The sequence below is a fragment of the Nicotiana sylvestris genome, chromosome 7, assembly GCF_000393655.2.
Source record: "Nicotiana sylvestris chromosome 7, ASM39365v2, whole genome shotgun sequence".
Classification (NCBI taxonomy): Eukaryota; Viridiplantae; Streptophyta; class Magnoliopsida; order Solanales; family Solanaceae; genus Nicotiana; species Nicotiana sylvestris.
The window spans coordinates 37,253,552-37,268,803 of record NC_091063.1 but is presented as its reverse complement, the minus strand read 5'-3'; the positions used below and the strand labels follow the sequence as shown (position 1 = coordinate 37,268,803).

At 39.3% G+C, this 15,252-nt stretch overlaps 2 protein-coding genes across 2 annotated transcripts; both read right to left on the bottom strand.

The window, feature by feature from the left end:
- Nucleotides 1-1,536: 1,536 nt before the first annotated feature.
- Nucleotides 1,537-2,226, bottom strand: LOC138873001 (uncharacterized). Its single transcript, XM_070151426.1, has one exon. It carries the CDS (start codon nt 2,224-2,226, stop codon nt 1,537-1,539), a length of 690 nt encoding a protein of 229 aa, XP_070007527.1.
- Nucleotides 2,227-4,740: 2,514 nt separating this feature from the next.
- Nucleotides 4,741-5,885, bottom strand: LOC138873000 (uncharacterized). Its single transcript, XM_070151425.1, has 3 exons — nt 5,754-5,885; nt 5,446-5,684; nt 4,741-5,359 (listed from the first exon to the last, which is right to left on the bottom strand). The coding sequence occupies exons 1-3, from the start codon at nt 5,883-5,885 to the stop codon at nt 4,741-4,743; spliced, it is 990 nt and encodes a 329-aa protein (XP_070007526.1).
- Between the last annotated feature and the right edge of the window lie 9,367 nt (nt 5,886-15,252).

The window sequence follows — 15,252 nt, the reverse complement described above, 5'->3', positions numbered from 1 at the left end:
ATGGTAGGGACATTCACAGCTTTACAGAGGGTTGTGATCAAACAGGGAAATGGAAGCGAAGTGGCGTGCTGCTTTGCTCGGATCCCTTTCTCTTGGAATATAAGAGCTCCCACATCAATCTTAATACCCGCCATAATACATGCAATGAAAGGAGCTTTTTCAATGCCTATGTCAGTCTCGTTTCTAGTCGGTATCAGTCGAGAGGTGACAAAGCTGAGCCAAAATTGACCCTCTCGTGTGAGATCCTCCTTGTATATTTTATGCACAGGGTTGATCCAAGCAGGGGTCCCCTTTGCTATCACCGAAGCAATCCAACTACGCTCATTTTCCCTATTTGCCCATTTGGCAGCATACTCAGCTGCGCCCGATCTCCAGCTAGGGAAGTACGACTCATTAATTGTCTCACTAGTGTAGAACACACTCTTCCCCTGAACCAATACAGTGTCACAAAAAATCCTGTTGCATTTGTGGTGCGCAGTATTGGAGGCTCCATACAATGCATAGAACTCACGGACAAGAGCCTCATTATATTCAACAGGCGGTTCAGTGAAACACTCCCATTTTCTTGCTTTGATGTTCTCCCATATATGGGGATACCGCTCTTGTAGCCTGTTCAAACTCAATTGCTTTTCGGCCAGGATTTTCCGTTTGGTGAGCCCTTCTCTATATAGTGCCCTGGACCCATCAACCCCAAATCGGAGTTGGAAATCATCTCTGCTTTTCCTTCTTGCCTCAGCTTGTAGGCCAACTGAAGGCAAGATCTCCTCCTTATCAAACTGGGAGGGATGTGGAACATTAGGGTCCGTTCGTGATCGTTTTGCTTGTGACACGTGACGATTGGAGGATGCCCTTTTCTGGGCGGAGGCTGTATGTTTCTTGGGAGCCATATCAGTGACGTTGTTTATGAGCACACTTGGAATATTAGTTCAAGCCCTATTTATTTTTGCCTTCTCTGTTCCTTTTCTCTTCTTCCTCTTTTTTTCGTTTTGTTTTGTTTCTAATAAAACAAAAAAAAACAATTCTTTTTGTTTGTTTTGAATAAAGAGATGCGAAGGGGATACCTGCACGATTTGCGGTGGGAAAGTCACTGCATAACACACTATGCGACCACATAAGTGTTATGCAGTGGAATCAAGAGAGTTGCTGGAGAGCCAAAAGTGCGGTGCACTATGCGATCGCATAGTGGAAATGTGGTCTGCAAAATGCACCAACTTGTAGAATCTTTATAACCAATTTTACCCAAACACACTGTGTTGGTTTACGACAAAAATGCGGTCCGCATAGTGAAAATGGGACCGCATATGTGAAGCAAACTACCCAAGGTGATTTTTCTTCCCTTTTTCATGCAATCTTACCCCGTGTTATGATCTTTTGAATCCCCTGCACTCTAACACACACTTTAAATTGCTCAATTAAATATATCTAACAAAAAATTTAAAACTTAAAGGCCAAAAAGGGTGTTACCACACATGGGTTGCTTGCCATAAAGCACTTGATTTAACGTTGCGGCACGACGAAGTTGGCGTTCCTTTGGATTCACTCATTGGTCGAGCACGGACCATCTTTGAGAGCTAGCTGCTCCACCAAATGTTTTTCTCCATCTATGCCCAAGTAGTGCTTGACTCGCTGGCCATTCACTTTGAAGGTTCGGAACCCATCCTCCGATTCTAGTTCCACAGCTCCAAAAAGAGAGACATTTACCACCTTGAAGGGACCGGACCATTTTGATTTAAGCTTGCCCGAAAACAATTTTAGCCTTGAGTTAAAAAGCAAAACCAAGTCACCCGACTTGAACTCCCTCTTCAAGATCTTTTTATCGTGGACGAACTTCATCGTTTCTTTATACACAGCTGCACTTTCATATGCATGGAAACTGAATTCCTCCATTTCATTGAGTTGTGTTAACCTCAAATTTGCAGCTTCAGCCCAATCCAACTTCAACCTCTTCAGGGCCCACATGGCTTTGTGTTTCAGTTCTACAGGTAGATGACAAGCTTTGCCGAAGACTAACCGATAAGGAGAAGTGCCAATAGGAGTTTTGTATGCCGTGCGGTATGCCCATAATGCGTCATCTAGTTTTCTTGACCAATCGGTCCTGTTTGCATTGACGGTCTTTGCTAGAATGCTCTTTATCTCCAGGTTGGTAACTTCAACTTGACCACTTGATTGGGGATGATAAGGTGTGGCCACCTTGTGCTTGACGCCATATTTCTCTAGTAGCCCCATGAAAGCCTTATTGCAGAAATGAGACCCACCATCACTAAGAATGGCCCTAAGAGTGCCAAACCGAGTGAATATGTTTTTCTTCAAGAATGCGGTCACACTTCCTCGTTGTTTGGTAAGGCAATTGCTTCAACCTATTTGGACACATAGTCCACAGCCACCAAGATATATTTCATCCTACAAGAGCTCACAAAGGGACCCATAAAATCAATTCCCCACAAGTCGAAGATTTCTATCTCCATCACAAAGTGCATTGGCATTTCATACCTCTTGGAGATTGATCCTTGCCTTTGACATTGGTCACAAGCCTTGACCATTTGATTGGCATCATGATAGATTGACGGCCAATAGTAACCACATTTAAGCACCTTAGCCGCTGTTCGATTTCCCCCATGATGACCCCCAACTGGTGAGTCGTGGCATGCCTTTAGAATTGGATAATCTCTTCTTCTGGAACACACCTTCTGATGATGTTGTCAGCACAAACATGGAACAAGAATGGCTCTTCCCAATAGTATTGCCAACAATCTCTCAAAAACTTCTTCTTTTGATAGCATTCCAATCCATCCGGAATAAGGTCACTAACCAAGTAGTTGGAAATATCGGCATAACAAGGAGCAAAAGTGCTAGAAAGTGCCAATATGTGTTTATTTGGGAATGCATCGTTGATCTCAAGATCTCTCTTTGGCCTCCCTGCCTCTTCAAGCCTTGATAAATGATCCGCTACTTGATTTTGAGTTCCCTTGTGATCCTTGACCTCAAAGTCAAATTCTTGCAATAACAAGACCCATCGAATCAACCGAGGCTTTGCATCCTTCTTTGCCATGAGATAGTGAAAAGTAGCATGATGTGTGTACACTATCACCTTGGATCCCAACAAATAAGCCTGGAACTTCTCAAACGCATAGACAATGGCAAGAAGTTCTTGCTCAATCACTGTGTAATTCATTTGCACTCCATTGAGTGTATTGCTTGCATAATAGACCAAGTGGAGAACCTTGTTGTGATATTGGCCGAGCATTACTCCAATAGCTACACCACTGGCATCACACATGAGTTCGAAAGGAAGAGACCAATTAGGTGTGACAATAATAGGTGTCGTGGTGAGAGTTTGCTTCAATTCCTCAAAGGCTTTGAGGCATTTCTCGCAAACACAAATTTGGCATCTTTCTCGAGGAGTTTGCACATAGGATTCGCAATCTTGGAAAAAACATTGATGAAACGCCTATAGAACCCAGCATGCCCCAAGAAACTTCGAATACCTTTAATGGAAGTAGGTGGAGGAAGCTTGGAAATAATCTCGATCTTATCCCGGTCAACCTCTATGCCATGTTTTGAAATTTTATGCCCCAATACAATACCTTCATCCACCATGAAATGGCATTTCTCCCAATTGAGCACAAGGTTGGTCTCTTCACATCTCTTAAGCACTTGTCTAAGATTGCTAAGACAATGCTCAAAAGATTCACCTACCACTGAGAAGTCATCCATGAAAACCTCTAGAAAATCCTCCACCATGTCGGAGAAAATGGATATCATATATCTTTGAAAAGTAGCCGGAGCATTGCACAAACCAAATGGCATCCGGCTAAAAGCAAAAGTCCCATAAGGGCAAGTGAAAGTTGTCTTTTCTTGATCCTTCAATGCGATGTTGATTTGGTTGTACCCTGAATATCCATCAAGAAACCAATAGAATAACCTTCCCGCTAGCCGATCAAGCATTTGATCAATAAAAGGCATAAGGAAATGGTCTTTGCATGTGGCACTGTTGAGCTTCCGATAATCTATGCACACCCTCCATCCGATCACCATTCTTGTTGGGATGAGCTCATTTTTATCATTTTCAACCACGGTCATGCCTCCCTTTTTCGGCACACATTGTACCGGGCTTACCCAAGAACTATCGGCAATAGGGTAGACTACCTCGACATCCAACCACTTGATGATTTCTTTCTTTACCACCTCTTGCATGGATGGGTTCAACCATCGTTGATGTTCCACATTTGGTTTTGTCTCACTCTCCAATTGGATCTTGTGTTCGCAAATTTTGAGGGGGATCCCTCGAATATCCACAATTGTCCATCCAATAGCTTGCCTATGCTCCTTCAACACTTCCAACAATTGTTCTACCTGCACATCATTCAACAAAGAAGAAACGATTACTGGTAAAGTATCATTTGAGCCAAGAAATTTATACCTCAAGTGTTGTGGAAGTGGTTTGAGATCTAGTTGCAGTGGCTCAATAATAGAAGGCTTTTCAGGAGGAGTGGCTCTATTCTCCTCCAATGCATTTACCGATTCCATATATCCTTCCATATCTTCACCATGAAAGTTTACCAAAATAGCCGTCAACGCCTCACCAAGGCATTGTTCTTCCCCTCCTTGTCCCGGAGGCTCTCCGGCCGGGCTTTTTTTTTATACTAGCGGCGGCAGATCTATTAGTAAACAGGAGCCGCTATCGCTCACCCGGCTGGATGTCAATCTGACGGATGGATAGGCGTAGCAGAAAAGAAAGGGTCAATTACAAGAGGAAGGCGGAGGAAAAAAGACGAGAGAGCAAGACCCAGGAGGCTCGCAGCTACCACGGCCATAAGTACTCCGCTCGTTCGTAAGCCCCTTTAGAGATAGGGGCTTCATTTCAACCGCATCTTCCACTTTATCAACAACACCAATCACCGAGATGCTCTCATATTCATGTGGTAGTTTCATACCCTTGCTTGCTTGGAATGTGACCTCTTCATCATTCACAAGAAACTTGATCTCATTCTGTTTCAAATCTATTAATGCTCTTCCTGTGGCTAGGAATGGTCTCCCTAAAATGATAGGGATCTCTTTGTCAACCGCATAATCAAGGATTACGAAATCGGCGGGTAAATGAAACTTTCCCACTTTAACAATCACATCATCAACAATTCCAACTGGTCTCTTTATGGAACGATCGACCATTTGCAATCTCATACTTGTGGGACTTGGCATACCCAACCCCACTTGCTTGTAAATGGCAAGAGGCATTAAGTTTATGCTAGCCTCATTATCACAAAGGGCTCTTGCAAAGTCATGTGCCCCAATAGTACAAGGAATGGTAAAAGCTCCCGGGTCTTCTTTCTTTTGAACGTTAGATGTTACAATGATGGAACTAACCGGTGAGTCACATTCACCACTTCATTTTTGGTGGTTCTCTTGTTGGTAATCAAATCTTCCAAATATTTAGCAAAACCCTACATCTCTTGAAATGCTTCCACAAATGGAATATTCACCGATAATTGCTTGAGAATGTCATAGAACTTTTCAAGTTTGCTATCATCAACCTTCCTAGCAAGTCTTTGAGGGAATGGAGGAGGAGGTCTAGGAATAGGTGGTAGAGTTTTTGGTGTCTCTTTCACCTTTTCTTTTACTTCGCTCTGGTTTTCTTGTTGCACTTTCAACTCTTCTGAAACCTTTTCAACTTCAACAACCCTTTGCTATTCAACCTCAACTTCATGTTTGGACTCTTCAACTTCAACCACTTGTTTACTCCCTCCTTGTAGTACCTTCCCACTCCGAGTAGTAATCGCCATGACATGAGAAGTTGGACCACTCCCATTACCCTTGGGGTTCGCAATTGTGTCACTTGGAAGTGTCCCTTTTTGCTTCGGATTTTGTTCCCTAGAGAGGTCTCTCATTTTTATCTCCAATTTTTGAATGGATGCGGTATGAGAACCAACAAGCTAGGTCATATTCCTTATAGAAGTGTTGGACTTTTCTTGATTTTACAATATCCGTTCAAGCATGCCTTCCAACTTAGACTCACTTGAGGAACCTTGATTTGAATATTGACCCTTTGGAGGAACATAAGGGTTGGAACTCTGATTTGGGAAGTTGTTGTTGTTGTTCCAGTTACCTTGATTTGAGCCGCCTTGGTCATTTCTCCACTGTTGGTTGCCTTGCCCTTACGGGTGAGGCCTCCATTGATTTTTTTGTCCTTGACCTTGGTATTGTTGCCTTTGATATCCACCTTGAGAGTTGTTGACATAGTTTGCCTCCTCAAAGTCCTCATTTGATAAGGGTTGCACATCTTCCACCACATTTACTTTCTTTGTCTGGCTTTCTGTGAACATCTTTGTCAATACATTGACATTTGTGGCAAGCCATGCAATCACTTGATTCCTCTCTTGGTTTTCCTTGATCATAGTGGCCAAGGAAGGGGACCCATATGCAATTCCACCTGTGGCGTCCTCTAAATGCCATGCTTGATTATGCTTTGTCATTTTGTCAAGTATTTGTGTGACCCTTGCGAATGATTTGTCCATGAAAGATCCATCAGCTGCATTCTTGGCTATAGATTGGTTCATAGGATCCAAGCCCATGTAGAATTTTTCCAACAAGATTGAATCCGGAAAACCATGGTTGGGAAAACTCACCAAATATAACTTGAACCGATCCCATGCATCATGTAGATGTTCTTCCGGTACTTTCTTGAAAAAGAAAATTTTATCCCGGAGCTCAGACTTCTTACTTTGCGGGAACCATTTAGCTAAGAATGCTCGGACAAGTTCAGGCCAAGAATGAATGGAGTTTGGTGGAAAATTTTGAAGCCATCTCCTTGCGTCCCCAGCTAGTGAGTATTTGAAGCACCTCAACCTTAGAGCATCATCCGAGACGTGGTTCTGCTTATTTATCGCACACACACCCAAGAAATTTCTAAGATGTTGTGTCGGATCATCATCAGTAGAATTCTTGAAAAACCCCTCCGCTTTGAGCATAAGGATTAAACCATGTTCCACTTTGAAAGTTGCAGCACCAACGGCTGGTGGTACAATAGCATTAGTATCCTCAATATACTCCTCTATGTCCGCAAAAGGATTTTCTTCCATTTCCGCCTCCATTTCTTCTTCATATTCGGCCATGTTTTCCTATCAACACCAAGCAAAACAAGTAAAGTGTGATGGAATAGAATAAGACGTAAAGTAAAGCACACACTAATTAGTATTTTCAAAACTGTATTCCCCGGCAACAACGCCAAAATTTGATACGCTCAAATTACACTTTAATTAAATAGTGTAAGGTGATCGATGTCAAATATAATAACCTAACAAGGTTGGGGTCGAATCCCACAGGGAATAGGTGTGAAAAGGTTACCCAAATAGTATGTTACTTGACTAAAGTCATAATTCTATTCGGTTAATAGTAACAAATGTATGAATTGAGTTTGGTTTGAAGAAATAACTAATTGTGATATTTAGAGTGTAAATAATTTGATTAAATAAACCAAGGTTGTGTCCCCTTCAATGAAGTGTAATTCTATCGGTGTTAATATGATATATTTCTAATGAAAGGTTCTTTTGATTTGCAAATAATGTCTAAATAACTACCCAATATTTTTCAATAGTTGGGTAGTAGTTCCTCTTTATGATTTTTCCAAATATAAAAGAGTTGCAATTAAGAACAATCAATATATGTCAAATAAAACTCGTTTATTCCTAAGCGATTCTATTAAACAAGGTTTAAAGCCTTGAGTCTTTGATATTTACTTCTACCAAATTCCAACCCACTTTCCCAAGTAAAGTAAGAATTTAATGGCACTTGTTAATGTTTGCAACCACCAACAATAAGTGAAGAATGAAAAGTAAATAAATATCAACCAACCATTATGCATATATTCAATGTTAAACACTCATTAACATAACACCCATTTAGGGTTCACAACCTTAGTATTTAAAGTTAGCTACACATGCTAAAATACAAAAAGAGAAGAATATTTAACGCCATAAAGCTTACAAAGTGCAAGATTCTTCACCCAAAAGCTTCCAAAAGAGAGGAGTAATAAAGTCTTGGAATGTAGCTCCAAAATCAGACTAGATGCCCCCACAAAACCCCAATAAATCTATTTATAGTGGGTCAAAACTCGGGACAAAATTTGGATAAAAATATCCTTTCCGGTTAAATATGCAATATCTGTCGCATAACAGACATACGGTCCGCATTCTTGACATGGCCATCGCATATTTTAACCCTAGTTTCCAGACCTTCATCGCATTTATGGTTTGCGGCCCGCATTGTAGAAATGCGATCGCATTTCGCGTCACATTTTCTACCTTCAGCAACCTTTATGTTAAGTTTGCAGTCCATTATGTGGCTCGCAAACAGGTTATGCGATCGCAGACTGGACCGCATTTCTGGTGCTGGACTTAGCCCAGAAAACTGTTGTGGTTTGCGATTTCATTGTGCATTCTGCGGCTCGCATGTTGGCTTTGCGATCACATATCCACATTTGCGATGCCTTTATACTCTTTTCTTATCTTTTTGTGGCTTTTTGAATTCATATTCCATGCTCTTAAGTCCTTAAATCTCATACACTGCAAAAATACTAAAATTACATAAGTATAAAAGATAATTGCATCTAAAACAAGCTACAATCTAAGTAATTTGTATCAAATGTGCCGAAATTCTCCAGCACATCAGGAGTGAAGACCCTATGTCTAAAAATAAACTCAACTAGGGATTAGAGACCCTATGTCGGAAAGGCGACTAGGGAGTGGAGACCCTATGTCTAAAATAAACTCAACTAGGGAGTGGAGACCCTATGTTGGCAAAAGCGACTAAGGAGTGGAGACCCTATGTCTAAAAATAAACTCAACTAGGGAGTGGAGACCCTATGATGGAAAAGGCGACTAGGGAGTGGAGACCCTATGTCTAAAAATAAACTCAACTAGGGAGTGGAGACCCTATGTTGGCAAAGGCGACTAAGGAGTGGAGACCCTATGTCTAAAAATAAACTCAACTGGGGAGTGGAGACCCTAGTCTACCATTATTTTCTTTTTTTTTCTTTTTTTTTGTTTTAAGAAAATGAGTAAAAATACAGGAAAGAATTCGGAGGAGACTTCCTTTTTGGATTGGTTATTGCTGCAAAGCTGTTTCTAGCCCTTGCGCAGTTTCTTTTGGTTGCACCTGCTTCTTGCAAGGTTGCTTTGGATTGCACCCGTTTCATGTTTTCAATCAAAGAACATTTGTTAGTTTGAAACGGTGGTTGGTTTTGTGGCCTTGACTGTTTCAATCACTTGATCTCGGCCCGGCTTCTTTGATAAAGATCTCAATTGTAACTGCTCGTTTCCTGGGGACCGATTTCATTTTAGCCCCGAGAACCTCTGGTTTTTTTCCATATTTTGCCATGACGGTTGGTAGGTGGAACTCAACCTTTTCAACTTTATTTTGCCTTCGTATGTCTTTCACTTTTGAACTTTATTTTGCCTTCGTATGTCTTTCACTTTTGACTTGTTTTTTTGTTTTTGTTTTTAACCATTCGGAGCATTGGGGAACTTTTGGCTCATCAAACTTGCTGCAACGGCTAGTCACGTGGGACTTAACCTTTTCCAACTTTATTTTGCCTTTATAGGCCTTTCATTTCTTGCTTCTTTGTTCCAACTTCAATTTCAGAGCATTTAGGGTACCTTGGCTTTTTAATTTTTTGTCGAGACGGTTAGCCACGTGAGACTTAACATTTTCCAACTTTATTTTGCCTTTTTGGCCATTTGACTTTGATTTCCTTTCTTTTCTGGAGTTTCTTTTTATTTCAAAGCATCGACCATCATGGCCAGTCGAGGTCGACTCGATGCACCTGGCGAGGCTGCGTATCTTCTTGAATATTGGCTCGTATCAAACAAAAGCCCTGTAAATCAATCTTGCTATCTCTTCTTTGTCTTTGTTTCGGAATAGAGTTAGACCGAAAGGGATTCAAAGAAAAAAAACAAGGGAATGGAGAATGAGTTTAAACAAGATGTGTCCCTTTCAGGGAAAGGAAAGAAAGACTTGTATGGAGTACATGCGGACTTCAATGAACATGACATGCCTTTTGGACTAGATGTCTGATCTGTGTAAACCATCCGGCTCTCAGAAATTCATCACAACTTTTGCCTCAAAATCGAGAAACCTTGCCAGGACTCTGTTGATGCCGATAGCTGTGAGGATCTTCTTTTCGACCATAGGAGCCTTTTGCGGGTTTTCACAAGCTGACCTCTTATTTCTCTTCTCACCATCGCCTAATAGTGCTCTTTGCGAGTTTTCACTAACAAGACTCTCTCATTTCTAGTTTCTCTGCTTAATGTCGCCTCATGGTGCCCGTGTGGGTTTTCACCAATAAGACTCTCTCATTTTATTTCTCTCATTTTGACTATATCGGATCCAAGTAACTGTATTCTTCGGTCCTTGAACATTCTCACCAATTGATCGGAAGGACTTGAACAGGGTTTGGGTAAAAAAGGATGTGGATTGAGTTACAACTTTGGAACCTTTTGGGCGGGATCATCGCCAAATCATTATAACATCTGCCCCAATTTCGCTTTTTTGGGAACTTTGGAGTTTTATTTTGGTGTAACTGAACCCCAAAGAGAGGCTGCCTACGTATCCTTTCGGAATCAAGTCGAACGTAGTTCAGGGAACTTTTTTTTTTATTTTGTTTTCTTTTGCTTTTTCTTCTGTTTTGTTTTCTCATTCTTTTTCCTTTCCTTTTTTCTCTTTTTTTCATTATTTTTCTTTCATTTCTTTGTTTTTTCTTCCTTTTTTTTTGTATCTTTCTTTTTCTTCTCCTTTTTATTTTTTTCATTTCATTTTTTCAAATATTTTTTTTTCAATAACATTTTCAGGTTCCAAAGAGGGTAACCAAAGAAGAGTGACAGGCTCAAATGGTTTACAAAAGGGTTAATGGTGTTTGAGTAGCGAGAATGAAATTCTTCGTCATCCCAACCGGAGAACATTAATGCTATATAGAGGATCCAACATGGTACCTTTTGATTGCATTTGTAGTGACAGTTGTTTCTGGGACATTTCCTTCGATGTGCCCCAAGTACAACGCACTCTTTTGGCAGTACTCTTGTTGCATTGTATGGACCTTTCCAATCTGGAACCAATTTTCCTTCAGCTATTCCAACTCTTTGTTTTATTTCCTCAAACTTATCTTCTTTGCATTTTGACTCCTGATTCATTATTTCAAAGTCTGACAGCGTTTTGGGATCTGGGCATGAAGTCCGCAAGCATGTCATGTTATTGAAGTCTGTATTGAACAGAACTAAACAGAGAATAAGAAAAATGACAAGATTAAGAAAAGAGACATTCCTAGACAATGAAATATTAATTTTATTTGATTTTTGATTTTTGATTTTTTCTATTTTGATTTTTTTTTCAATTTTTGAAGACAGAAGGGTTCACATAGGAAAGTAAGACAATAAAGTAAAACATTCGAATCACACCTTGAGGTAATCCGGATGCAGAAAGGATAACAAGACTAGCTACCGAGACTTTCGTCTGATGGGGAACATCCAGGCTTGGCGACAGTATTTCGGCTTTTCTTCTATTTCGGCAATGGCTGCAATAGCCTTCAGTGTCGGATCAAATTCCTCAGCTTCACAAATCATTTCGACTATTGGCCCGCTATTGTGGGCAGGCAACAAATTGTTCATCACATCAGGAGCTTCTTCATCCTGAAAAACAATTCTTTCAGCTTCAATCAAATCTTCAACTGCCCTTTTGAGAGTCCAACAGTCCTCTGTACTGTGTCCCACTGCTCCAGAGTAGTATTCACATATAGCATCAGCTCGATGTAAGGGGGACTCGGGGTTTGGCCTGTTTGGGGCCACTGGCAATAGATTTAGCCTGATTAGCTTTTGGAACAAGCTCGAATACGATTCACCAATAGGGGTGAACTGATTCTTTCTGAAAGGCTCTCTTGGGTGAGGATTGTATTGGGGATCATTTGGTTGAGAGTTATATGGAGCTTGGTAAGGATGGGTATTTCTGGGAGGTGGAGCTTGGTTTGTGTAATGTTGTGGCTGGGTGTAAGATTGCGCGCTCATCACCACATAAGGAGGCGGTGCCACGGTATAAGCATCATCTTGAAGGGGATAATAGTGTGGTGGAACCATAGGAGGCATCGCCAGAGCTGTCACACCTCCTTTTAACCATCCCGAAAGGGCATATAAGTGAGTTTTTTCAATTAAAGTGACATTATTCGAAATGGGATTAATTAATTTATTTTATCAGAGTCGCCACTTGGAATAATTTATTTGGGTGTCCCAAGTCACCGGTTTATTTTAAAATACCAAATCGAGGAAATTTTGACTTTATTTTAAAAGCCTACGAACCAGAAATTCTAGATAAGGAATTCTGTTAACTCGGGAGAAGGTGTTAGGCATTCCCGGGTTCCGTGGTTCTAGCACGGTCGCTTAAACTATTAATAATTAGCCTATTATCTGATTTACTACACATTTAAACCTATTGTGCATTTTTAGCTTTATAACTGCTTTTATTTGTTTAAAACCGCTTTTTACGATTTATGGAATTTATCTCTTGAACAAGTTATGATTGTCGTACACTTGTTTGTTTTGGAACACGCCGCGAACCACGCTACATGAAATGCACCTGCGATTCACGAAATATTTATGTTATTAATATTCGGAGTTGTTATGATCGGGTTACATGAAATGCACCCCTGATTTTGGGAATTAGGTATCATGACTATGTCACGGGAACTGTACCCATAGCCACGATGATTTATTATAAAACACGCCTAAAGCAAGCCACAGATGTTCAAGGGTGATTATTTCGACACTTGTTACAATATTAATGTGAGGGCGATGGATTATGGATTTCATTTATGGATGGCATACCTCAATTTATTTTAAAAGACATGTACTCAATTAAAGTAATACGTATACCCATTTTATTTGGCACGTCAAAAATCATGTCATGCGTACGTGTCCATAATTCCTCCATAATTCCTAATGCTTAGTTATTGATTTACAGTAATGGGGTTAAACTCAACATTAAGCTTGTCAATTAGCACCGTGGATGACTGAGTTCACCCATTATGGTTCTAGAAGAATTTTGGCTTCCATAGTAAACCTAAACAATACTGAAAATGGGCCACAAAGAAAAAAACAAATATAAACACATTTCATAGTCTTGTAAATCTATTCAAACAAATAATTATAAAGAATTAACAATCGATAATATGAAGTACATGATTTATTAATCTCAAAACTAATTCCATGTGTCCATTACACTTCAAATGGAATCAGCAGCTAAGGCCGTGTGATTTTATTCCTCCAATTTATGTTTCCACATATAGAGTGCAAAAAAATTAGACAAAAGCCATCATGGAGTAATTGTAATCATGTAAAACTTTTTACAATCTAAATACATATACTTAGCCAGCAGCGTAACTAGAAATACATTGCGAAATCAAACTATATCAAGACATAAACACGACAATTTCACAGCCCCAAGCTCATGCAACATATAAAATAGAGAGTCATATACACATCCCCAAACAGACAAAAACATCAATTTCAGGAAAAAATATAATATAATGGAACTAAAAGAGAGTAAGAATAATGCCTTTTCAGCTAGATAACAGCAGAAAGTGGAATCAGCTGCGAGTTGCTGACTTGAGAGCAGCTGCAACGAACATTGGGCAATCGGCAAAATGATTTTTTGGTTCTCTTTCACAAGACATTCTCAGGAACCAAAATTGACCATTTATACTTGTCATCTTTGCACCAATGTATCAACAAAGTGCAATAGAATTAACAGGGAGAAGCACCTGGCACAAATAAGGCTTGAAGTCTCTTGGGTTCTTTGTAACAAGAAGTTGAAACTTCTGTAAGGCCTCTTCTAATTCACCCTCAAAATGACCAAGAAAATAGAGTTGGACCAAACAAAAGCCAATAAAATGAGGGATGAAGCTCCAGCCACTTATCACAGCAAAAACAAAAGCAAAATCGCATTAATTGACCATTTAATCGACAAATTTGAGTATATATAGGAATCTGATTATAACTTGCTTTATAGCTTCTTTTGACTACCATAAAACAACAAAAATACAACTCAAAATTATCCAAATGAAACTGAAATGGAAATCTCAACAGTTGTGATAACAAAGAAGAGAAATTCGGAACCCAACAGAAGCAGATTCAACAACAAAACAACGCAGCAAGAACTCTCCCTTTTTTCTCTCCGAACCCCATTTTTCGTTTTTCAGCTTCTTTTTCTTTTTCTCTTCTTTTTTTTGTTTTCTTCACTGTTTTTTGAGAGATGGGTGCGATTGAGGTTTTTATATGAGGGATGAGGTTAGAGGGGGCGATTGATCTTCTTCTCTAGGTTTCTATGTGTGTGTGTGTGTGTGTTTATTCTGAGGAAGAAGATGAGAGATTGTGAAGGAGGGGGGAGATCTTCTGATGGTTTTTGATGAAAAATAGAGAAGAAGACTCTAAAAACCCAGATGCCCGTTTCTTTTGCTCTGTATTTTCTAAGGGTCTAGGTCATCTCTAATCTGATCTTATTTTGCTAGCTCTATTTTAATGTGAGGGGGTCTAATTGGGTAGGTAGGATTTGGGCTTGCGCTAAAGGATTGGACTTGGATTAATTAATTTGGGTCAATTTAAAGATTGGCCCAATTTTGAATAAACAAGACCAAACATTTTTTTCTATTTTCTTCTATTTATTTTTTCCTTTTCTTTAATTAATTAAAATCTTAAATTAATAATTTTTTGTAGAAATTAAAATTCTTTATATATTTTTAGCATTAAAACAATTAATTAACTTAAAACTAAAGAAAAATGCTAATTTTAAAGGCTAAAATCTAAATATGTAAAAATGACCATTTTTTGTAATTTTTTACTTAATAAAATTAATTCCTACATGCAAATTGAGCCTAAGATGACATGAAATTAAAACGTGACATTTTTTATGATTTTAAAATATTAAAGATGCATGGAATGCAATTAAATAAAGAAAAACTTCTAAAAATCAGTTAAACTTATTTTTTGCCTATTTTAGGAGTTATTTTCATGTAGGGCAAAAATTAGGTGCTCACAGTATTTTGTTTTCAAATCCGAGTCTTATTCGACTCCAAAATCTCAAATTTTCATTTTTCAAAACTTTGACAAAATTCCCAAATTTTTTCATAGTTTTCCCATGAAAATCTTGTATAAAATCATGAAATATAGTTGGAAATTGATTAAAAATACCTACCCAATGATTTGGCATGAAAATCCCCTC